The following is a 27,183-nucleotide window of genomic DNA, read 5'->3' as shown; positions in this document are numbered from 1 at the left end:
CTTACAGCATTCTGTGTATCAGGAATAAATTCAATTCTTCAACTAGTATTAGCTTTAATCTTGAAATTAAACATATTGTCAAGAGGTTTTCTAAATTTTGAATGTGTATCAGGGACACTGAAAGCATCAAACATCATTTTAGTGGAATTGCAGGATCCACAAACACTGGATTGAAAATTGGAATGGTGCAAGTTGATGCTACCAGTGTCCACGATACATAAAAAAATGCAGTAGGCCTAATTTTTTTAGGCTGATATTTCAATTTGTCAGAAAAATATGATTACAAACAAAAGTTATTGTCTACAGAAATTTACTAAGTATAAACAACAAATGATTTCAAAGAGTTATGTCTTTAAGGAGTTTTTTTGTGTTTGATAGAATTCCATTCAGAAAGTCTCAATATTTCCATTTTTTTTAATTTTATTTTATGAATTATTTTCCTCAAGTATATGCTCATATTATTCACATGACAATCAATTTAGAATGTAAAATATGAGGTCTCTTAATTGTAATCTTTTGACTTTCGAGAAATTAATGTTCAAACAGATGTTAATCAATTTATTGTCTGAGCAAAATCAAGTTTTTTTGATTTTTTTTCTATTATTTTGATAAGAATAAAAAAAAGCCTTTAGAATTTCTTTGTGTTGATGAAATATAAACATAGACACACTTATGTCCTCAAAATTTTGGGAATTTTTTTCAATATTAACTTTCAAAAAATATTTTTATTAATTTAAATACATTCTAAGACTTACAGTACTATTTTAAGGTTGATATACCAATTCTGTTAAAAGTTGTATAAAAAATTTAAAAAACACTTTGCTTTGCTCAGACTTAAAGAAGGTTACTATTTAGGTCTTCATATTTGAGTATTAGATATTTAAACCTATTAACATATTATATTGGCATTGCCCTGAACAATATTATAAGTTATTCAGTATGTTTTCAAAATGGTTGATTATTTATCTTGGTTGTGATATATACATCAATATTTAAAATTTGGTTATTTTGAAGACTTTAATCAAAATATTTATTGAAAAAAAAAACACTATTCACTAAATCAGTAAAGTAAATTTTGCTCTCTTTTTTTCTGAGAGTTGTATGTTTTGGAAATGATATATTTAAGCCTAGGCTGTAGAGGGGAGCTCAGATTGAAGGGCGCAACTGGATTTTTAACTATTGTTATCCTTTGACAGCATCTAGCAGAGTCAGTGGATTAAATTTGGCTTGATTGCAATTTTTTGATCACATGACTACATCAGATCCAATGAGATGTTGTGATTTGCTACTGGACCTGAGCCCACCTTTAGCTTAGAATCTGATATCAAGGTTTAAGTTCGTACTGTTCTGATATTCAAAACTGATGTAACTTCTGATCAATATTGTAAAAGACTTAATTTGGATTTCTGTGAACATTTTTTCTGTTTTAAATCAAAATGTAATTTTAGGTTTGTTATATGTCAATCTGTATTTTAATGTACACATACACTTTCAATTTGTTCATTTCAATTTTTTTTTTTTGCAGTCGTTTGATAACTTCTCCTAAAATAAAACCTTTTATTCAATTCATTTACATATTAGTATAAAAGAAAAGGTCAGTTTCTATTAGCTATCAATATTAAGTATTGATAGAGTTTGTTTGTACAAGATGTTACCATAAGGAGTAAACACATGTTATCAACTTTATATTCTTTATATTCATATTTAAAGGGACAGGTATGTCATTCAAGTGACCAATTTTACCTTAGTTTCAGAAACAAGAATTTTCATTGTTCACAGCTCAAAGTCATAATTTGAGCCTTCAAATCCATGTGTGTCCAGAATTATCCTCATTTGAATGTTAAAATGACAAGTCGTCCTTTCTTCAGACTGACATATATAGAAAATACAAATATAATGTTATATTCCTACTTCGAGATATTTTTGATGGAATTATGCGTTTTTTGTAAATTTCTATCACTTCTGAAGACGATTTACATATATTCAACCCCCGAAAAAAAAGGCACATCTGTCCATTTAGACAATCTAATTGAAATTCGAGCAAACTTTCATTCTGTTTTTATTGTCTTTTATTTATAATATAGCCATTTCGGTGCCGGTGTAAAGACTGGCCTATTGACTTAATCTGTAACATCTGCTTTAACCAATCAAATTCCTTTACTCTCTGACAAATTGCCAGTGTTGGAAAGGGTAGATTTGATAGGTTAAGCAGGGTTAAGGATATTTTGACTAATGTCTAAGAGGCCCATCTTTAGACCCTAACTGAAGTGGCTATATTAAAAATAAAAGCTAATTAAAAAACGGAACGAAAGATTATGACCGCCCTTTAAGTAGCTACAAATGAAGTCTCGGTTAACTGGACGCTTTTAATCAACTAATGAATTGTGGTCAAAGTCAAATTAATACAGGAATCTTCATCATATATACACATCATATATCAATATTATTTTATTAATCAAAATATTACACCAAAAATGAATTCAAAACATAAAATCTAAATAAAAAGCACTGAAAACAAAAACAAAATTTGAGAAACCGGTTGTATTCTTAAGTTAATAATGTGGAGAATTTATGTGAAAATTAAAAATGTATATATTATTTCGATTGATCCCGTACAGAATAATGGCTTTAATTTGGTGGTTTTTCAGGAATTTATGGAATCTGAAAAGACAAATGTTTGACTTGACAACTGAAAATCATTCAATCCATGTAAGACAAAAGATAAGTCTTTTTGCCTCTGACAGATAAACAAAAGATTTCAATTCTGTGAATGAAATTTATCCTGAGCATCATAGATAAAAATCAATCTCCCCACACAAAAATAATGATTAAAAAAATCATCCACAAGTCATTGTTCCAAAATATAGGGCTGAATAGTCAAATTATCAGCAATACATGTAAAATGTCTTTGAGGACAAATTGAAGATGTTTGAAGCCAATAAACTTCAATGGTTTAAAAGGTATCTAGGTTTGGAAATCTTATTGTCTGACTGCAAGTCACATAGGGCACAAGAGGTACATACTATCATATGTTTGCTACATAACTTTCATGTTAACCTTAAAGGATTGTAAAGAGTTTTTCTAAAATATTTATGTGTAGCAGGGACACTGATAGCATCAATTTGCACCGTTAAAATTTTCAGTCAGACATCTCTAATTCCTGCAATTCCACAGAAAAGAAAGGGCTTGATTACGTCACTAATCATAACATATTCTTATCACGTAAGGCACTTAACAATTATTGCAGTTATCAAGTCTTTGTGGAATTGCAGGAATCACCGACATCTGATTGAAAATTGGAATGGGTCAAATTGATCAGTGTCCCCAATACACATAACAAAATTAGAATCCCTTTAAAAGATGCAAATATAACAGCTGCTATCTAGGAAAATCAATATAAGAAATAAAACTTACAGCTGCTTTTAATGCTTGGTCAATATCTTGAATTAAATCATCAACATCTTCAATACCCACTGATAATCGGATTAAATTATCTGTTATACCAAGTTTTTCTCGTTGATCAGCTGGTACAGATGCATGGGTCTGAACAGATCTAAAATCAATAAATAAGCACATTATTATCCCTCTGACTAAAATTAAGAAAACTTTAAACATTACTATGCTCATGAAGATGATACACAGAAAATGGCTGAGAATTTACTACAATACATTATTTGGTTGACTTACTATCATTAAAAGAAATGCAATAAAAAACAAAACTGAAACTTACGGAAGTTCACACAAACTCTCAAATCCACCTAAACTTTCAGCTAATGTGAAAACCTAAAGAACAGAACAAAAGTCAATCCATTTGTATGTAGTAAAAGTATTTGATAGTTGAATTTTTGTAAAGACCATTGTTAGATATCCTGATAAATGTACAAGGTATACTTCCTTCGGCCCTCTTAACTTAATAAAGATATAACAATATCATTGTGATGCACAGTGATGAATAAATTTTCCACTGGATGATGTCATTGACCTTAACATTAGGCTACTTGATTATGCATTGCCTCCATATTTATTCCTACACTTGATATACTAACCAACGAAATTTTGTCAAAATGACATTTTTGGCGTATTGAATTTTAAACATCGGAGTAAGACTGTTAAGTAACTGTTGAAAAGGCTCTATTTGCCTAACTTTAGCAAGTGAAGGCATTAAGACACTCAGCTTTCTATTAACTAAAGTTAATCCTATTTGAAGTGGCAGAATGGATTTCAAACTGATGTTAAAATGTACCTTGACAGCCTTGAGGAAAGCTCTAGATTCTTTCATACCACCTTTTATAAAGAATGTCACCATTCCACTATAGCCTCTCATTTGTTTTTTACCAATTTCATATTGAGGATGGGAGGGGAGCCCTGAAATAATAATCAGTTTGGTATAATTACTTCAAACAAAGAATACAGATGTATTATTGATCTTACAGACTAATTCATCATGGAAGCTTTATGAACAAATAAAACACATAAATAAAGACAAATTCATGAGAAGATTGGCAAACCGCAGGTACAGTGAATTCTACTCAATGTATTCATATCACTAGATCTCATCTTTCATTCCCTTGGTAATAGGTCACAAGGCTCCAGTATTCAACATCGGGATAATGAGCGATGAAATATATGTATTTATATCATTGTTAATAAGTTTTTGCTTTTGAATTTCCAGAACCGAGAAAAAAATAAAAAAGATTTTCATACTTTCTGTTAATCATAACCATTTTTAACTATTGTTTACACTTACTATCTCATCCTTTCATTTTGTTTTCTACTTCTTAACCTAGGCCAGTGCTTTTTGGAGAATCCTATTCTCATCTCACTTTAACACTAGAAACTGTTTTAACTTATACTTAGGCTTTTAAGTTTTGTAGATCAGGGGAACATTATTTGATACAATCCGTCATGTTACATTTTTTGACCCCTAAAAACTAACCTGGGTGAATGACTTTCTCAACTCGAGAGCTTTCAGAGAGAAATTTGGCAACAGCAAAACCATTGGCCATATGTTCCTTCATTCTAACATGAAGAGTTTTTAAACCTCTGTTAACAAGAAAACAATCAAACGGTGAAGGAACTGGACCTAATGCTGAAAACAATATTCAAATAAAGTAATAGTAATTAAACAGTGATCATTCATAAATGATTCAATCATAAAAGTACAGTCTGGATAAACAAAAAAAGACTTTTTGACTTTTCTTGATCATTCACTCCTTGGAATTTTGCTGATAATTAATAATGGACAGACAAGACAAACTTGTATTTTTTAAAGTCATTAAAACACCTCTACTTTCTATTCATATAAGTATGCATTTTTATTTTCATAAATGAAAATAAGGGAACCCAAAAATTGCGCTGAACAATTCGAGGGACAAATTTTCATAGGGAAATGTTTGGTCTTTTGGGTACATTTTGGTTCATTGTATTTAGAGAGAAAACTACTTAGTAAGTAATATAATTGCAATCCAACATCTGTCACTTTACAACTCATGCGAAAAATGGGTGATAATGTTTTGACTTTTTCAACTATAATAGTGAGATCTACTTACCATTTTGTAGAAATCTGAGTTTATCATTGAGTTTATCACAATTTAGAATCAAAGCACCCATAACAACATCACTATGACCTTAAATATTAAATTCAAATGTATTTCAAATGATTATCCATGGGGGTCCGTAAAATAAAAGCAAAAACCATTTGTATTCTAAAATGTGTATTTGTTCCAAGCACTGTTCATTGTAGGTATAAGCATCCTTTATGGTCTGCATGTGACATATACTGTTCAGAAGATAGAAGACAAAATGAAAGTAGAGGTTAATATTCTAAGCAATATGCGGAATTCTTCCAACTATTTTTCATCCGAAATCCAAACAGGAATTCAATATTTACATAATTAATATATCTTACTTACCATTCATATATTTTGTAAGAGAGTGCATGGAAATATCAGCACCTAATGATAGGGGTCTCTGAAACAAAAAAATCTCAAAATTATAGCCCTTTTTACAAGTCATTTACTCCCCAAATCAATTGAGGACTCAAGTACCATAAAACTAATTGTGAGAGCAAGTTCTGACTGGTAACCCTTGAGTCAGCAGACTGATGTTGTGTCACTAAATTTCATTAGTCAAAGATTTTTTTTCATTATCATTAATTCATGGAACAACTCATTGTACAAAGTGAGCAGGGGTTAAATAATTAAACTGACTCAAGACCCCTTGAGATGTCAAAATTAAGAAATGAAGACTCATCATGAGTGCCTCTTACCTGGAAATATGAAGACATGAAAGTATTATCTACCACTACAATGATTTCAGGATTTTTAGCTTTAACAACTTTAGAAATAGCAGCAATATCAACTATCTTCATTGTAGGATTAGTTGGTGTTTCCATCCAGACTAACTAGAATTACAAAATACATCAGCAATATAACATCACATGACTTAAAGACCTATCTCACTAGTCTGGAGACCAGTTGGCGACTCAAGTCTCAACTGGTTGCAGACTAAACTTGTCTACTGGGGGTTTTCGAACTCATCATCGTGTCTCCTGGGGGTTTTCGAACACATCATCATGTCTGGCGAGCTCACAGAAACGTTTAAACGCCTGGCGAGACGCCATTTGATGGTCATTTGAGTCACCATGACTGATCAATTGCGCCAGTCGTTGCCAGTCTCCTCCAGTGATATAGGCTCTTATTATCCCTTCAAAGAAAATAAATTTACCCCATTGTTCAATCCAATATTTAGTATCAGGCATGTAATTTTGGGTTATCTGTTATAGGATATTCCTCCGGGAGCAAAGGTGGAGTACCAAGTTACCACTCTGACAGAACAAACCATAAGATTCTTACCTTAGTGTTGTCTTTCAAAGCATTTTGTACATTTTCTACCACAGTACAGTCAATAAATGATATTTCTAAACCAAATTTAGAGGCACATTGACTGAAATATCTGTTAGTTCCTACAAAACAATACATGAATGAAAACAACTACTGTATATTTCTGAATATAATACCCAGTTTTTTTTACCCCAAAATGGGCCCTTTCACAAGGGGTGCGCATTATACACAGTGAAATAAATTTTGAATTTTTATTTTTTACATGAAAACATATCCATATTGCCGATATATGTTTCAGATAAACAATCTTCATCAGGTCAGCTTTATTTGAAAACATTCTTAAATTGGACTGGAGGCTATTCAAAATAATTCTATTCATCTTTTGACTTCACAAATATTAAGCCACTTTTGTATCTCGAATTCTTCAAGATGAAATTTGATTTGGATTTTCTTTTTCAGCAAAAACAGACAAATGTGTTTTTTCTACCACCTGATATTTCCCTATTTATACATACACATTAACAGCTGGGTTGACTGGAATTATGAGGAACGATACTTATTAACAATCATCAGACATTCACCAAGATCAAAACCCATGACAACCTGATTGAAATCATAGATAGTGAAACCAAAAGATTCAAAACACATAAATAATAGAACATACCTCCGTAAACATCATCAATACTAATAATATGATCACCAGCTGATAATAAATGAGTCACTGTTAGGGTAGCAGCTAATCCAGATGATGTACAGATACCTATAAATAAATATAATGTTTATGTTTGAATATTTCAGAAGAAATCTTGGTGAAAGATCAACTGATGCAATGCGTGTAAGAAACTTATATTTCAGCATTCAGTTCGCGAAAAGAGGCAACAGTTGTGACAGGAGCACTTGTGGCTGCTTTACCATGAGAACGTGCTTGCCCTGAGCATCCAACACTTCCTCCTAGTAGCTGAAAAAAACATTGCTGTGCTGGAGCAACCTCCAAACTTATCCTGTGATTTTTTCCCTTTCACCAAGAGCAAGCGTATCATCAAGGGGATATGTGGACGACATCAAGAAGGCAATGCCAACAGGATTGAGGAGAATCCCAGAGTGCATCCCAGAGAAGAATGGGATTGTGGGTAAAACTCCGGGGGAATAACTTTAATGCTGAAAACTAATAGTTTGTGGTTTGAATTCGAAATTAATCTGTTGTGCAGACACCCGATTTTTCTGCCACACCTCATATACAAATACGCTGGAGTCTAATGATGCCTTCAGCTTTTATTCCACAAGGAAAATATGGAAAGAAAGAACTATATTTTACAAGGATAACAACTTAAGTTCACATTTAAGGATCCTTTCTACAAGCTGGTCTTTGGCCAAACCTCTTAGCATTGTTCTTTCCTGGATTATCCGTACCCATTTACAGCTGGGTCGACTGGAAAATGGCGAAACAATTAGCTATGTGGAAAATAAATAAATAAGCCAAAAATCACTTAGTTGTATTTAGCGTATTGGAAGAGTACACATGCCATGGTTGTATGACCCACTAAAATAATTATTATAGTAGAGTTTTAGGTACATACCATGTTTTCCACCCTCTATAGCAGCTAAACATTTCTCTAAACATTGTCTGGTTGGATTACCACTTCTAGAGTACTCAAACCCCTAAAATATAAATATCACTCAAAATCAAGATACTTCTACCTTATTTCATAAGGATTAAAGATGGGTTTCTGCATTTTTTTAGTTTGAATCCAGCAACCTAATTGATGAATTGGTGTTTCTAATGAATTATCAAGTTGATTAAGGGGTCAATTTGCCTTGCAAACTGCTATGTGTTACTGCTAGAATTGAACCAACTAAATAATAGTTTGTATATACTATAATAAATAATCAATATGTAATGAAATATTTATATTAAATATCTTTTAACTGTAAGAAGATGTAATGGTAATGCTCAAGAACAATTGGCCTTTGAAAAGAGTTGATCAACAAAATAACTTTGGATCAAATATTGCAATTGATTCTGATATGATACATGATATTGAAACCAATTCTGATATGATACATGATATTGAAATCAATTCTGATATGATACATGATATTGATACATGATATTGAAAGCAATTCTGATATGATAAATGATATTGAAAGCAATTCTGATATGATACATGATATTGAAACCAATTCTGATATGATACATGATATTGAAAGCAATTCTGATATGATACATGATATTGATACATGATATTGAAAGCAATTCTGATATGATAAATGATATTGAAAGCAATTCTGATATGATACATGATATTGGAAGCAATTCTGATATGATACATGATATTGGAAGCAATTCTGATATGATACATGATATTTCTAGTACTTCTGAAGACTATTTACATATATTCAAGACTCAAATCAATCCCTCAAAATGGTACACATGTGCCTTTAAACATACATATACATAGGGCATTGACTTCCAATCCTAATCTCTACCAATAGGTCTGTGGTATCAAAAACCAACAAGAATTATTTTGCCTTTATTGCTATCAAAATTATGAGAAGAAAATGCTATCTAAAAAGGCAAATATCACGGCTATTGTTTTGCCTGTGTTTGCAAATGCAGAAATCATATGAAATAGTCCACTAAATGAAAAGAAAGCATGCCAGGCAAGGTTACCTACAACCCACTAGCAGTTGTCAGAAATAATAACAGGGTTTTTATCAACTGTTCTCATATGAAAGAACTTGCATTTGTAGTTTATAAAACATTGAAAGTATTGATATCTCAATTCATATCATCATACTGACTTTTTCTTATTCCAAATCAATAGCAATAACCTAAATACATATGTATATATATTGGATATGCCAAAGTTCAACAGGTAATATCTTAGCTGTTGGTAAAATGATCTCTTTCAAAAACTGTGAACTCTATAATGTCTTAATAAAAGTGGACAGCACCATAAACTGATAATAGTCGCGTGAATTTTTTTGTACTTGTCAAGAAGAATTGGGCATGTTTGAGATTTGAAATTGGAGGAAATGGTGGAAAGTTATTTTTCTTATGTCATGTATTATAATGATGGAAAAAAGCAACAATTCAGCAAAACAAAATGAAATGAATAGAGTTTTATGTCCTACTTTTCTGCACCTGATTGGACTAAAGACGTTCAACGGTATGCTATTAGGGAAATTTTACCAGACCAGTCACATAAGACTACTCTTTTATGATTTCCAACTGTCAAGGGACCTTTAAGTTGGACAGCCTGTAGCACACAGGGCCTCGGTTTATTGTCTTATCTGTACCACTAGAAGGTTTTTCCCATGAACAATTCAGTGAAGAAAGACAGATAAATTAATTAAATTAGAATTTTTCCGCTCAATTTTGAAAAGATATTTGAGGATAAATTTGGTGACATAAAAGAAGATTTATAATACAGATAAGGTACATTCTTCTTATCAAATACTATGTTATGAATTTAAGTAGATCAAATTACATACTATAAAATCTGTGCTTTACTAAACTACATTTTTATCATATCACATGTCCATGATGAAATTTCTCTTTTTCAAGACACTTAAAGGAACTGACCCAAACTGTTATGAAATCTGTGATAGACAATTGATAAGAATTGAGGCTTAAACAGGCCATTAAGATGAAAATCACGCCTGGATAGCCATAGCTTACTTACCTGCAGTTTTTAACTGATAGTTATGAAACTTGGTATTCATGCATGTATATATTAATGGGGTCTTGATCAAGTTCGAATCATTGGGGGAATAGGTTTTAAGTCATTGCCATTGACCATTAAAAATTTACTGATTGGGCCTTGAATATATATATATAAAGTCTTCAGAAGTACTAAAAATGTACGAAAATTGCATAATTCCTTCAAAATATCTCGAACTTGGAATTTCTTGTCCTATTTCTATCTCACGACTCGTCTTTTTAACTATCAAAGGCAGATAATTCTCAACACACACACAATTGTAGGCAAAAATTTTGATGCTGTAAACACAATTACTGATTGGCTCACCTAAAAACATTCAAAAAGGCTTTTGAGTCACTGCTTCCATGATTAAGTCATATTATGCTTGTACAGGCAACAAGTTTTATCTGATCTTGAAATGCATAAGAATATTGATGATGGCTCAGTCAACTTGTGATGACTTTTGGATGAATAGAGAGTTCATGACAAGATAGGTGCTTTAGTTGGTGAAACTTATACGCTTAGTCATGCTGATGATATCATTGTCAAATTCAATATTGTCAATATTTCGTTTAACATTTATTTTATTATTAAAGATGGGTTTCCTTTTTTTTTAGTGTCAAATTAAGACAATTTGATTGGTGTTTCTATTGAATTATCATGTATTCTTAATTTTATCATAGAACTATAATATATTACACTTCTATGATCTTATCATTATAAATCTTATTGCATATAATTAAGAATTTTAACCAATCATCAATGTCCATGTATGTACTGTCTGGATAAACAAAAAAAAGACAATTTTGACCTTTCTTGATCAGTCTCTCATTGGAATTCTGCTGGTAATTTTCTTCTAATTTAGCTCATTATGAATTGATTATGAACATGTGAGACAAACTGGTATTTTTCCAAGTCATTAGAACACATGCCCATGGGGCTAATATAATGAATAAATTAAAAAAAAACACAATACTTCGATGTACAACAATCTGTTTAGCAAATACACGTCTACTTGTGTATTCTATCTAACTTTCAAACGCTGATAATTCTGGACATACATGGATTTGAAGGGTAAAATTTTGATGGGAACTGTAAACGCTATTACCTGAGATTAAGGTATGATTGGTCAAAAAAATGACACACCTGTCCCTTTAACAAGTTGTAAATAGAAATTAGTGAACTTGTGCTATCCTGGAAGAAATTTAACATATTGCATACTACAAAGCATAGTAGTAGCAGGAGAAGAAAAGTGGAATGTCAAACTTTGATTTAATTTCATTTTGTAAAAATTGAAAGATTATCAAATCTTTCCTGTAGGCTACAATTTTAATCTTGCTTGGATAAAACATTGTCATTTGGCAATCAATATAACACTGTAATACTTAATGATACATAATTAATCATAAGTAGATACAGTGGTGTAACCTATTTTCGTGGATATAAGGATTCAACACCGACTTTCGTCAAAGTTAAAAAAAACAAAAAAAAAATTTTGTATATCAATATTCACTATTTCAAGCGACAAAATACTCTAGATTATAAATTCAACTCACAGCATGTTCAGCAGGAGCAGTCTGTTTAAATGTCGATGACATTGAAATTGGTGGACAGACTGCCATGGATTTCCATTGTTCCGGTTCTTGTCCAGCATGGATAGCATCGGTAGCAAATCCTGGAAAGGGTTTAAAATTTTCTGCTGCCATCCTGTTCGAGTGATGAAATAGTAAAGAAAGAAATGTAACAGGCGACCTTGACCTAAGCTTTATTGACCGGATTTTACAACGTAATCCTAACACACTTGTTGACATTTTCTGAAGTTTTCCATGAATTACAAGGATTGTCAAAAAATGTGAATGATGTAGCACTTTCTATCCAATGTTTATGTAGCCGATTTGAAGTTTGTACTTAAATTCAGAAGCTTCAAAATATGTAAATAACTGAAGGCAAAAATGCGGTAGGCACCTCATTGCGAATATGTACTTTTATAAGATGTGAAAGATAACTTAAAGGGACAAGTGTGGCATTTGAGTTGAGTCTTGAATATATGTAAATAGTCTTCTGAAATACTAGAAGTGTACGAAAATCACAGAATTCCTTTAAAATACTTCAATCTCGGAATTTTACTCATTAGGCCTGTATGTGATGAGACATCATAATGCAGATAATTATGGACACACATGGGTTTCAAGGCTCAAATTTCGACGATGAGCTGTGAACACTATTACTGATTGGCTCAGTTTAGTAAAATTCCAGTTTCAAAGACTAAAGTATGATGGGTCAAAAAATGGCCTACCTGTCCCTTTAAAATATTATAAATTCAGACCACATTATGTCACCACATTGGAAAATAGCAACATGAATTATGAATACTGATAATAACCAGACAATTCACTCAAGCCAATTATTTGCCTTTCTAAATTTGTCAAGGAGTTATAAGTTTATGAGATGATTTATTATAGAAATGACACTGGATAGTAGATAGGCTACATATATGAAGCACAATATATTATCATAAATAAAATGAATGGAGTTTTACATCCTACTTTTCTGCACCATGTGAGCTAATGAAGACAGGCAGGGTGCAATGAGGGAAATTTTGCCAGGACGTCAGCATTACCGTGATCTTTTTATTTTTACAGCTTGTAGCACACAGGGCCTCAGTTTATTGTCCTATCCAAACCACTAGATGTTTTTTCCATGTAGGTCCCTTTTACCTACAGCACTGACAGTGGGAAACCGGGTTGAAAAATCCAAAGGTATTATCTTGACCTATGCCGGGATTGAATCCTGGACCTTCAGGTAAGCAAGCAAGCATCTAACTCTCCAAGCCACCGTGGCTCCTTATCAATGGAAAAAAAGACAAATTATCAATTATCTTAGTTTACAAACCCATCAGTTCAGCTATCTTGAACATTTGGGATCTAGAAACAGAAACAGTCCTTTCATTAACCTATCGTGTGTTATTTGTGATGCAATATTATATTTGGGTCAAAATTCAAATATTTGGACATTTGGACCACAAAAACAGTGTGTATCAAATCCCGGATTTGGTCAGTAGCTACAGGGGGACAATGCTTTTAAAAATTAATTCATTATGGACTTTCAATTCATATTTTTTTTAAAGTGTCCTTCGCTGTGCATATTATCTGAGTTGAACTAATTAATAATTATTAGGTAATAATGACAATAGTACATTTATTATAATAACAAAATAATATCTACATCATTTCATTTCATATTAAATTGTAGCAATTACATATAAATAGATGATAATTATAATATTTCATTGTCATATAATATAATTTTCAAAGGAATACAATCCTTATTTTTTCATTAACTCATTACACATTGGCTGTTTGTACCATCATGATGTATGTTCTCTACAGCTGCTAACAACAGTACAGATAAGATAGGACACAATAAGAACCCTTGTTTTTTAAAGCGCGAAGCCATTTTGATTGTCAAGAATGATATTAAAGTGATACTACGTCATATAAGGATCCTGTTATGTTATTTATGACACCAGGTATATCTACTGATGAATATATGCTCTTTTTGGCCCAGTTTAAAAACTTTAAATTTAATGTTTATTCTAAGACGTAGTATCCCTTTAAGTGACTTTGTTAGGGTTAGGAAGGGATGGCCATATGTTTTTTAAGGCCCATTTTTGTGCGAATAGCCACAGCCTTTATTTCAAGCAGTTAACAAGAATCATATGGGAACTAGAGCACTTTTCTTCACTCAACCTAAATCATAAGAGATGCAATTTAGAGTTTTTTTGGATCCAAGTGTTTCTAATGCTCAACTTTAATAGGCTATAGATAAATTTACATTAAAATGCTAGGTTAAGTAGATAATTTCTTAAGACCACTTAATCCATTCATGTGTGCTGGACAAAATTTAGCTGAATAACTTTCTTCACTCAAAAACTTAGGTCGGCACCATCATTTTAACATTAATCTCAGAAATGGATCATATTAATTTTACTTGATAATTCTTCTTCTAGTAATGACTGAAAAAATAACAAACTTATGTATAAGATAATGTTGTAATATGGAAATGTATCCCACAAAGTATCTGAAAGTTTTATCCAAAAAAATCCAGCCGTTAATTTCTTTACGTAATCTATTAATGTTTGTTATGCTTTTTGCAAGCTGCTCTCAGTTTCTAACTAACCCTTTTAAAACAAATTCATCATTGATCAAGTAGATACATAGATATAAATAGCATACTTTAAAAATATTTTCAGGTATAATTTACGATATTTTTGATAATGAAAATGTTATACAAAAAAAGCAGAATGCCCCTTTAAATTTTGTATTGTACATACCACTTGTCTTCTCAATTCTTCTATTTTGACTCTAGCTTGTGTCAGATCCTACAAAGTGAAACATTTCATTTTGACAGACCCAAACTATGTATGGCTATTGACAACTTACTAATCACAAAGATTTGGCATCAAAAATGCACCAAATTAATTATTTTTATATTATAATTGTTGATGCTCCACCATTATGTCTGGTATAATGAGTATAATATAATACAAGAGAGGTTACTTACTGGAGGTAGATCATGGTAACTTTGTAATTTACTTTTTAATGGTGTTATCTTCTGATGTAAAGCCTGAAGATCCTATAAAATATTAAAATAAATCAAGTATTAACACTTTTAATACTTTTCACTGTCAAGAGTGATTCTTAAATTCCAAAAGAAATTTTGAAATTCATCCACAATCACGTGAACTTAAAAGATGTAATTTGTTTACAGCCGTTTACAGTAAGTGGCCCTTACTTCATAACCTTGAGAGTTGCATATGGTAGCCAATAAGAATAGCGGTCATAAGATTCGAACACAACTCTCATGTAACTGAGTTATGAGTTGTATTAAGAATCATTTCATTATTCACAATCATACACAAGAGGTAATCACTATGGTGTGTGGCATCTTGAAGTTTTTTTTCTGCCAATAAAACTTACCTCTGATTTTTTGACTAATGTTTTATGATATATTTCTGGTGTAACATTTAACTTGACTAGCTGACCCTGTAATATTAATATATACACAGTTATTTTTAATGAACACTGGCCATTAATGCCAATGTGTAGTTGAAAGTAAAGAAACTTTATGGGTCACTTAAGGGGAGACAGATTAAAAAAATCAGAAAAGGATAATGACCAAGGATAAGGATGGACCAAGAAAGGGAATGATCTTTTTTTGCACATGTCAAATTTACCCCCCTGGATGGAATTTAGACTAAAAAAATTAAATTATTCAGTGCTGAAGGAATTTTTCTTCAAACGTTGTTGAATCATTTTCAAGGAAACAATATATTTTGATGGCTAAAATGTTGTGGTATTTTGACTTTTTTCGCACTTGAAAAATAAAATTGCAGAAAAAGGGTGATTTGCTGCTATACTACAGGAAGACTCATTGCCAAGAGGGGATCATAAAATACAGATGTATCTTTCATTTGAAAATCAACAAACTTTTCATATTCGTGATTCCAGAAAATTTAAAAAGCCTGACCATACACATCACAAAAAATCTAACAAATGAATGTGAAGGAGGATACCTGGTGTTTCTGTATTAGTTTTTTGTATTCTAAAGCTTTATTTCTGAGAAATCCAGTTTGTTCAAAGTGACTTTCAATCTTGGGTTTCTGTATGCCTCTTTGTTCTTCCAATGTTTCAAGAGCCCTGAAATAAATTTTATTGTTTTAGAAGAGTCCAACTAAAAGGTGCAAGTGCGACATATCCGGGTGTTGATATGTACCTTGAATATATGTAAATAGTCTTCAGAAGTACTAAAAATGTCTGAACTAGGAATTTCTTTGCCTATTTCTATACATTTCTTTTTTTATAAATGGCAGAGTCTCAAGAAAAGGCAACTCTTTTTTTTCAAACATGGATAATTCTGGACACACATAGATTTGTAGGCTCAAATTTCATTGGTGAGCTGTAAACACAAACACTGATCGGCTTAGCTAAAGAATTCCAGTTTCTGAGACTAAGGAATGATTGGTCAATAATGATATACCTGTTCCATTGAAGTAGATTTTTATCTTAATACATTAATGTATATATATATATCATAAAATTTAAAATCAGAGTTTCACATTGTGTTAATTATTTAAGCCTGTTTACATATTTCTGTATTTTTGAATAACATTGTTATTTTTGCCTTTTCATATATCATGTTTTACATGTAAAACTGTTATTATTGAGTGGTTAAAAGAGACTTTGATCTCAAACTATCAAGGTAATTTATTGTCACCAATCACTGATGAGGAACTGCCAAAAAAAAGAAAAAATTGAACTAAAACAAACAAGTGTTCATTCAGTGAACAGTTTTGATACAAATTATAATGTTCTGAATAATCATCTATACTTACTTATGTAATGAGTTATATTTAATTAAAGAAGTTCTGGTTTTATTAAATAATTCAGATATCAATTTCCATTCTATTTTTCTATCATCTTCTAATTTAGTTTCTTGATCATGTAAATTCTGTAAACCTAAATAATAGCTGAAACAAAAATAAGATATCATATGTCTTACATAGAAAATTAGTTAAATAAGCACACATAGGTGACAACAAATTTCATTAAGTTTTTAAAGAAATTGGAAAGATTTTTTTCACAACTTATAATGTGTATTTGGACAATTTAAAGCTTATATTTGCATCACTCTAACTGTCTGTCTGACTATCTGTGGTTCCTGTAATTATTGTTAACCATATAATACATAGCTAGACCTATACAATGGCTTTGTCATTAAACATTTAGTTTAAAAGGAATTACAAGATCCACAGATGACTGAAAATTGGAATGGTGCAATCAATGCTATCAGTGTCTCCTATACACATACAAAGTTTAGTTAATTCCCTTACAATCACTTTAAGTATGAACCATTGTTTAAGCATCATTATATGATTCATTTTACCTTGTATCAGTCGTGTCTTTTATCTGTAGTAATAATGCTAAATTAGCTAATGTTCTGAGACTTGTGACACCAGATTGTGATAGGGAGGCTGGTGTTAACTTAATACCTTCTACTATTTTACCAATTCTTTTACCTGAAAAATTATAAAGATGATGGAGAAGTGCCAAGAGCAATAGTGTGAAGATGAAGAAGAGGTATAAAGATGAGGAAGAAGTATAAAGATGAGAAAGAAGTGTACAAATGAGGAAAAATGTAAAGATGAGGCAGAACGAGGAAGATGTCTAAAGGTGAGGCAGATTGAGGAAGAAGTCTCAAGATGAGAGCAGAACGAGGAAGATGTCTAAAGATGAGAGCAGAACGAGGAAGAAATCTAAATATGAGAGCAGAACGAGGAAGAAATCTAAATATGAGAGCAGAACGAGGAAGAAGTCTAAGAAGAAGTCTAAAGATGAGGTAGATCTACAAAGAAGTCTATAGTTGAGAGCAGAACGAGGAAGAAGTCTATAGTTGAGAGCAGAACGAGGAAGAAGTCTATAGTTGAGAGCAGAAAACAATGAAGAAGTCTTAAGATGAGAGCAGAATGAGGAAAAAGTCTAAAGATGAGACAGATTGAAGAAGAAGGCTAAAGATGAGAAGGCTAAAGATGAGGCAGATTGAAGAAGTCCAATGATGAGGCAGATTGAGGAAGAAGGCTAAAGATGAGGCAGGCTAACGATGAGGCAGTTTGAAGAAGTCCAATGATGAGGCAGATTGAGGAAGAAGTCCAATGATGATGCAGATTGAAGAAGAAGTCTAAAGATGAGAGCAGAATGAGGAAGAAGTCCAATGATGAGGCGGATTGAGGAAGAAGTCTTAAGATGAGAGCATGAGACAGATTGAGGAAGAAGTCTAAAGATGAGACAGATTGAGGAAGAAGTCTAAAGATGAGACAGATTGAGGAAGAAGTCCAAAGATGAACCAGAAGGAGGAAGAAGTGAGGGTTATCCATACCATCAATGTTATACTCTTCAGCTTTTTGATTGTGATCTTCAACTATCAATTTAGCATCTCTATCTTTTACTCTATTAGTTTTCATTAAATCATGTAAAATACTCAATGTTCTTTTATTTAATTCAAACTGTGGTATAGATTCTCCACCAAATATCTCTTCCAGCCAAACTTGAACCTGAAAACATATTTTAGAATATAAACTGATTCGTTTATGCACATCAACTTGAAAACTGCCAGGAGCTGTGCAAAAATAATGGACATTTTTTCTTGAGTTCTTGTTTCTCAAAATAGTTGTGAGACTTTCAGGTTGTTTCCTGATCGTTTCACGTTTTCGGTTTATGTTTACGGTAATGATCATATTCCTAATGGATCATAGTCAAACAAAGACTCCAAAGACGAGTACTGTTTCCAAGAAGGCTTATAAATATGTATGTTGACAAGGTGAGTGAGAATGAGAGAAGCACTCTCTCTGTAAAATCAACGTCGAATTACCAACAAACGTGCGAATTTATGAAAAACATGATAACCTCTTGATGAATCTCATTCATATTTTCCAGTCGACAAGCCATAGTACTGTATTATTTCATTGAAATTTTAAAAAAAAGAAAGCCCACTTATTTCCAATCAAAAGTTCCTCCAAATATTGACAACAACCTTCACCTTAAACTCGGTGTTTAAGCAGTTAGGCCTAGATAAAAATCTGTCTGAAATTAGTATTTCAAAAATTAATAAAGATGAAATTTGTTACTTATACATCGCTCGTATTATGGTTAGGTTGTGAGCATCTTGGAAAGTGGTGACACTCCTATGCAATTATAGTCTGACTGAAATTCAGAAATCAAAAAATAAATACTAAAGAATTCATGAAATTTTGTATGCTATAAAGCTTGCCTTATCACCTACTTTCTAATGCGCAGAAGCAGAGCGCACCGACCGGAAGCAAACTTAGAACACGTTAGGCCAACTTTGAAAAAAGAGTTATTTCAGAAAAGAAATGTTACAGAATTTGGCATTATATTGGAGTGATCATTAATTTACAAGGATGGTCCGTCTAACTGCTGAACTGATAGAACAATCAGCACAGTACACAAACCCAGTCCGGGACAGAGAACTTGATTTAAGAGGTGAACTTCTTTTGTTTTGAAATTTAAATAAATAGTAATTCAAATAGTCCGAATGATTCTTTCCCTTATATTTTAGGCTCAGACAAATATTCATTTTTATTACCTTGGCTATTACCATTTATTCATAAAACACAAATCTTTTCTCCCTTATATAATATGTTATCTCTTTCAATGTTGCATACGGACAAGCTAGTTAAAATCATACCCTAACTCTACGTCTACTCAGGCTCTAGGGTTTTTTGTTTACACTGTGTAGACAAGATTAATGGTCAAATTGTGAAGTTATGTTCATTTGGATTGATCTGTAAGAAGTGAAAATTAATCAAATTTTCTCTGCCATTTTCCTGAAAGCCATCATTGTTTGATGGTCCAGGTCATGAACTTTCAAAGCAATTGACATCCAGTAACTTTAGATCTGTCGTATTTTGCCAGTTTGTTCGAGCATTGTTGATGATTAGAAAGAATTTTTAAAGCTATACCCCCTGTGCCACATTTATATCCATTTGAGGTTTTGGTCGGTAGGTAACCTTGTAAAGCTGTAACGGCATATCTATTATCTAGACTATCATTTATAAAGCTTACATGAGATTGAAAATTTCATATTTCAGGATATAGAATACCAGTTTTAGAAAATTTAGGTGCTACTTTAGTAAGTATGCTCATAATAGTTTTTCTTCATAATAGAAACTACAGGTTTTATCAGATTTTGATCATGAAATAATAGACCTTTTCACTGTTCAAATGTTGCCCACTACTTCTACACTACTGTAGTCTAATATAGAAATATTAGAACAGAATCCATTTACTGATTGGCACATTACAAACTGGGGAATGAAAAGTTTCGTTTAAGAAAATATATTTGCGAAGCCCTTGTATAGATGTATGTGTTTCAACAGCTTCAGATAGGCTTATTTGTGAGATTTTTTTTTATTCGTGAATTAAATTTCTTGGATTTGTGTTTTAGAAATATCTCTTTATTTCAGGATCAGTTTGATACCATTGATTTCTCAGACAATGACATCAGAAAACTGGATGGTTTTCCTTTATTAAAAAGATTGAAGAATTTATTATTTAACAATAACAGAATAGTGTAAGTATAGTAAATAGCAGAATTATTGTTCTTGACTTAATTAATATTTTGATTAGGAAGTTTTAGTCATATTAAATACAGACAGCCACTTGCCATTGCAAAAACCTCTTCTACCCTCTAACTCTTTTAGTTGGATTCTGCTGAATTTTGTTCTTGATGTAAATTGGAATATCAGCTTAAAGATACTTATCGAATATGCCCCAAATTTTGTCTGAAATTGCCCTCTATGAAAACAAATTTCAGAGTAATATACCTTCTCATATTTATATGTTATCAACACCAAAGCATTTTAAGATTATCATTAAAGCTAGTAGTTGCTCACATTGGAAAGTAAACAAAGTCCCCTGTGTGCTTCGGGCTATTCACTTTGATCATGCCTCTAGTTTGACATTAAGACCATTCCAGTTATGAATTTGACCAATAGGCCTACTAGTTATCCGAGTTAGAGGCATTAATTTAATTGAAGTGTATCAAGACTCACCAGTATAATTGTGTTTATTTGTAGACGAATAGGTGATGATCTAGAACAGTCTATACCTAATCTAGAATCTTTAATATTGACTAACAATGGTTTACAAGAATTAGGCGATCTAGATTCTTTATCATTATTACCCAACTTGGAACATTTAAGGTGAGTTTCAATATATTAATTTGAAGAAGGTGGAAACAGAATTGAAGTTCTCTCTTTAAGGATTAGCTGTAGCGCAGTTGGTTAGAGCATTGCAATTTCATGGAGTGTATTTATTTTATATGTGAAACCACAAAACCTTGAATGTCTGTCTGTGGATCAGAAATAACATGCTTTTTGCAAATATATAGTTAACTATAGAAATGGATAGTTTGATTAATTGAAATTCAAGTGTAGCATTACAAAACTTTAAATGGTGTAACTAGCTTTCTGTCTTTGTTTTAGTTTATTACGTAATCCTGTAACAACAAAGAAAAACTACAGATTTTATGTCATTCATAAAGTACCTCAAATTCGTGTTCTTGACTTTCAAAGAATCAAATTAAAGGTAAGAAAGATATTTTACCATTGGTAGCATTAGCTTAGATTAGTGTAGCATATTAACTTGCTTACATGGAGACATGGAGTTTTAACATGGCATCCTGTCGGCCTCTTTGATTTATTTTTATTCGAATTTTGACAGGATTGGTAGTAGGGTAACACAGCTGATTTGAAATCATCGGTTCCCCTCAATTTAGAAAGGATATTATTTCTGAGGAATTATTGCCTTAAGTAAACCTATAGCAGAATTGCTGTTGAAAACTAGTCACTTGCCCATCACAACTGTTCAGTCTGTAATCTGTCACTGTCTGAGTAGGTGAACATACTGGTAGTCTTTCGACACAACTTTCGCCAATTTTGTTATGGTCTGTGAGTTGAACATTGACTCAGCCAGGAAAGACTGACATCTTGCCCAATAAATGTTGATCTTGATTAATATACATGGGTAACTAGCAGTATTTTAGCCCTGAAGTCGATGAGAGACTGGTGATTAGTATTGAACTTTGAATATAGAAATTGTCATTTACAAATTTATACAGCTCTAAGATTGTTTTTCAGGAAAGACAAGCAGCAACTAAATTATTTAAAGGAAAGAAAGGCCAACAATTAGTACAAGAATTAGGAAAAAGAAGTAAAACATTCACAGTCATTGATAAACTACCTGATAAACGTGGTGTTAGTAATGGTCCATCTAAAGAAGAAATAGAATCAATCAAGGTAAATAAAAGAGGCTTTGGTTGATAAAGTTATCTCCTGGCAAAATTTATCTCATTGAGCACTGCATGGCGTGGCTTTTCTTCAATAGCCCAATAAATATTTGCAATTTGTTATGAATCATTATGTAATATGATGATTAATTCCTCTACCGGAAAATAACAGTGATCTGCCTGATGAGTCAATGGTAACACTGACACAGGCACCTTTGTTAAATCAAGATAACTTTTTTGTTGTCAGTTTCATTCTGATCTGTTGTATTTGAAATTCATTATTAACTTTTATTTTGTAGAAAGCAATAGCTAATGCTAAAAGTTTAGATGAAGTTGAAAGACTCAATCAGATGTTGAAGTCTGGTCAGGTGCCTGGAAAAGAAGTTAATGGTAAACGAAGAAAAGGTCAGTACTTAGTTTTAATTTAATGTTATAATGATAAAAAATAATTACATGTATACAGAGGTATTGGTTTATAAAAAATTACATGATGAAACATAATGTTTATTGAATCAGCATAGATGATTTAATTTTGGATTGTGTTCAATTATATGCGTATTGCTAAATAGCTAATATACACTAAATGATATTTTTTTTTGAAGTATATCGTAAATCCAATTGATAGTTATTATATTGTTATACCTTTTATTTTCAGGTTAGAAAGAAGCTGCACTGATGATTTTAATTAGACCTCTCCCCTTATGTTCACATTCGTTCAATTCCATTACCTCCTCTTACTTACATCTGAAATGAATTTAGACTGCTTGAACATAACATTTTAATATTGTAAATAATACACACTGGTCTATGTCTTGAAGCTAATAAGACTTTGTTTTTTAATTTTCTGACATTATATGTTTACAGGCAATGAAGAAGAGGAAGAAGAAGAGATGGACATGTAAATGTTTTGTTTGACAGCATATGTAAATAATTTTCATCCAACAGACTTATTTACATCATTTTCTTTTCAGCCATTTTTCTCTGAAGTACTGCAATACATTGGGATAGCTCTTTGTATAATAGATATGTATTGTTTTTCTTATTGGTAGTTCCATTTCCAATTGCTGTATATGTTGAACAATTTATCTTGTTATCATTATGAATGAAAAACATCTCTCAAAAAGCAGCGAGGGCCTTGAAGCTTAAAAAAGTTTTTACTTCCACCATCGTGTGCATGTAGGCGATCTTGATATGGAAATAATCCCTATCAAGTTAAGTATTCAAACTGAATTATAGCCGAATATTCTTATTGGAAAATAGCAGTATCTAGAAACTGTGTTTTAGTTGGGCCATCTTTTGTACTTAAGTTGGAAATGGAACTTTCAATATTTCAGCTTAAAATCTTAAGATCAGAAATAAGCTGATAAGAATATGATATTTTGAACTACACAATCAGGTTTATCATATATTTTGTTGTAAATATTACTTGTTATTCAAAATTTTGTAGTAAATAAAAAGGTGGAGAAGCTTATATCATGTTCTTAAATGAAAGGTCCGCCCATACCATTGAAATAATCAGCTTGTATGAAGACAGGCAATCCTGTGTAATAAAGGAAATCTGCCTGGATGGAGGCATAAATTACTCTTAGAGGTTGAGGGCACACAACAGCACATTAATTGCCGATAGGATTTTAACAAGCTAGTTATATTTGTCAGATATGGTGCCATATTTGATGTAATGTGTCATGTGACTTGGTGATATTTTACGCATGATAAAATGAATATAGAATGACTGATTGGATGATGACACTCTGTAGAATTTGTCTTGTCGATGATTATTTTCTACAAGTGCTCGCACTTGCGAAGAGATGAGATCCACAGAGCATTATCATTCAATCAGAGTCATTCTATATTTATTTATCAAGTGTTGAATTAATGTCACATGACATCACAAAATAACAATAGATTTGTTTTTGTCTCCTTTTACAGCTGTCAGTGAAATTCTTGACAAGACTCTAATCTGCTATAAATGTTGTCAGTTGCCCCATTGATTTGCAACAGTACTGTTAATATTTTCTACTCAAAATCAGACTAAACTAGCCCTTCTTCTATCTGAAATGTCCTCAACTGAATACATGTATGCTTGATTGGTGAACACGTTTGGAATCAATCAAACAAGTTAAAGTAAAGTTTAAAACGCTAAAATAATTGTAGGTGCAGACAGAATTCAAAATGGCAGAGAAGAAAATAAGATGCAAAAATTTTGAAAGTGACATATCTGTTTCCATACCATTTGATTGGGAGCAAAATAGGAACATACAGATTCTGTTCAGAATACTCTAATTGAGCGTCACCCTGGGGTGATACTTGAATATTCTAAAGGTTGGAAGAAGAAAAAACACAAAACAATAATTCAAACATATTTATTCCACGCGTTCTGTCAAACAACCAGACTCTGAAACAACATTAAAACAATACTTCATGTAGCTTGAGTCTTGAATTTCAAGCCTGAAACTGAAAACCACTTTCCAAATTACAATTAATTTACTATTCACAAAAATAGAAACTTATTTCCAACAATGGCAAGAAATAACAAAAGTTTTTTTAACAATTCATCAATTTCATCCAGATTTGTTTGAGGACAAAATGTCATAAAACTGCTCTGGAAAAGTGGACCATAGTTTACTCCATATTGTTCTGTTGTTTCACTGGTAATAACTGAACTCTTTCATAATGACAATAACAATCATAACTAATAAACTATCAATCTAGATGTTTTCATTATATATGTTGCAGCATAAAATACAGTAATTAAAAAAACCAATGCAGATTTCTTAAATGAAATTTTCAAGCGATTGAAACCACTTCTTAACCACAAAAATTTCACTTAATATGTTTTAACTTACTTTACTTACTAGCTGTTAGTCAAATGTCACATGATCAAGAAATTCTTAAATGAAATAAATTTTCACTTCATAGAAAATTTAGTCAATGCTGATTGGATGAAAAAGTGGACTAGATTCTAAAGTAATGATTAGATCGACGATCAGAATTATAATTTCAGGAAAACAGAGTTTCTGACACATGTACAATAAGATCTTACAACTTAATAACAATTTAGCATTAATAATCTCTCCAACCAAATTTTAAAAACATGATGGATTTTCTGGCACCAATATATATATATGTTGATGAATTTGAAAGATTTTGATTTAGAGAAAATAATCAGACAATATAAAATATTACATTATTATTGACATATTTTACCTTCTTTTATAGGGGCATTTTGCTTTTGTAGGTCTAAAACTGTTTTAGCTGAAATTTATGAAAACTTTACACCAAAATCTAGAAAAACATGTCATGTAACATATCTTCAAGTTTTAACTAAATTGTTAAGTTTTTAAACTCCATAACTATTCAAACACATTACATAAGCTTTTTCAATTTGTTATGTTTTTTGGTAAAAAAACTACTGTATAGATTTGAAAATGACAATTTTGCAAACGACCCCTTTAACTAAGCCTATATTCATTATTGATCTGAGATTAATAACAGGAAAATAGAAAACAGTATCAATATAAAGTACATGTTGTATATGTTAATAACATTGAAAAAATATGAACCTACCAAACTTTATGCACCTGAGATACATTAACATTTGGTATTATATACGAAATTAAATCAGTATCTATCAATTAACTCTAAGTAATTAATTTAGAAAATGATAACTGAATTAAAAACACCATTAATACATTCATTAGTAAATTGTAAGAAAATTTTCTTGTAGATACAATTCAATTTCATTTTAATCTAATTAAAATTAAATTACAATTCTTAATTATTATTTTTTTGTCAGTCTCCATTGTAATCGTATAAAATTTATACCAAGGTCACGTACTTATAGCAGAAACGGCCAATCAGAATCACTTGTACAAGCAAGTATTGGTAATCTCATAATCTTATACACTCTACTTTGGGTTTCGTTATCTCACAATTCATAGTTGATATAAAGACACCTTTTCTTCTAACGTGCTGTGATTAGTTGAAATAAACGTCAACCTTGGTATAAATCTTTTTAGATTACAATGGAGATAGATCAAAAATAATAACAAAACAAAATTGTAATCTAATTTTAATTAGACTGATTCCTTTTTACAATAAAAACTTTGTATTTACAGTTTAAAATTGATAAATATTGCACTGTTTACTGGAAATTTCATTATAAATAATGAACAGTCACTAAATAGTGAAATCATTGAAGTCTTTGTCAAATTTGCAAGATCAAGGATCAAGAATCTCTGAACATACTAATTTTGAAATTGAACATAATTTCTAGGATGACCAGATATTTCTTAGCAATTATGTAATGAGATTTATTCTTACATTTTTAGTACCGTATATATCTTAACTTCAAACCTTATCAAATGATACCAGATGAAAATATATGAACATTTATTTAAATGAATGAAAAAATGATTATAAATAAATGACTGAGATTCATTAAAATACACTATCTAGCAAATGTAAGCATAAAAATTGTAATCTATCTCAAAATTGAATGAAGAAATTTGAATATGGAAGATGTAAACTTCAAAGGAAGAGCATAAGGAATGCACCTGACAAAAGTATCAAAAGCACATTAAATCTTTGGTGACATGATATAATAATACTAAAATTTCTAGAGTATTAAAGAAATTGACTACACACAGGAAAGCTCTTTGCATTGCCATGCTGACTAAAGATGTCTAAAGAATTTACTACTTATATTGTATCTCCAAATAATTTCAAATGGTATTGCTTATGCATGGAAACCATCTCATAATTGAATAACT

General features: G+C 31.4%; 3 protein-coding genes across 3 annotated transcripts; 1 reads left to right on the top strand and 2 right to left on the bottom strand.

The window, feature by feature from the left end:
- Window positions 1–2,349: 2,349 nt before the first annotated feature.
- LOTGIDRAFT_216813 (hypothetical protein) lies at window positions 2,350–12,262 on the bottom strand. The gene is made up of 12 exons (XM_009058675.1): window positions 12,103–12,262; window positions 8,420–8,501; window positions 7,507–7,602; window positions 6,855–6,964; window positions 6,269–6,403; window positions 5,913–5,970; window positions 5,550–5,627; window positions 4,937–5,089; window positions 4,244–4,365; window positions 3,731–3,783; window positions 3,415–3,553; window positions 2,350–2,661 (listed from the first exon to the last, which is right to left on the bottom strand). The coding sequence occupies exons 1-12, from the start codon at window positions 12,250–12,252 to the stop codon at window positions 2,653–2,655; spliced, it is 1,185 nt and encodes a 394-aa protein (XP_009056923.1). The 5' UTR covers window positions 12,253–12,262; the 3' UTR covers window positions 2,350–2,652.
- Window positions 12,263–14,510: 2,248 nt separating this feature from the next.
- On the bottom strand, window positions 14,511–19,050 carry LOTGIDRAFT_162667 (hypothetical protein; the record flags this gene model as incomplete). Its single annotated transcript, XM_009058674.1, has 9 exons — window positions 14,511–14,561; window positions 14,880–14,927; window positions 15,110–15,181; window positions 15,526–15,591; window positions 16,122–16,245; window positions 16,941–17,075; window positions 17,492–17,624; window positions 18,482–18,656; window positions 19,009–19,050. 9 exons carry the CDS (start codon window positions 19,048–19,050, stop codon window positions 14,511–14,513), a joined length of 846 nt encoding a protein of 281 aa, XP_009056922.1.
- A 473-nt stretch (window positions 19,051–19,523) lies between these two features.
- LOTGIDRAFT_120927 (hypothetical protein) lies at window positions 19,524–22,839 on the top strand (the record flags this gene model as incomplete). Its single annotated transcript, XM_009058673.1, has 7 exons — window positions 19,524–19,605; window positions 20,214–20,254; window positions 20,589–20,695; window positions 21,201–21,326; window positions 21,609–21,711; window positions 22,263–22,421; window positions 22,711–22,839. The coding sequence occupies 7 exons, from the start codon at window positions 19,524–19,526 to the stop codon at window positions 22,837–22,839; spliced, it is 747 nt and encodes a 248-aa protein (XP_009056921.1).
- Window positions 22,840–27,183: the final 4,344 nt, after the last annotated feature.

This window comes from Lottia gigantea (genome assembly GCF_000327385.1).
Source record: "Lottia gigantea unplaced genomic scaffold LOTGIsca_35, whole genome shotgun sequence".
NCBI classification, from domain to species: domain Eukaryota; kingdom Metazoa; phylum Mollusca; class Gastropoda; family Lottiidae; genus Lottia; species Lottia gigantea.
This window is presented reverse-complemented; position numbering and strand designations above follow the sequence as displayed.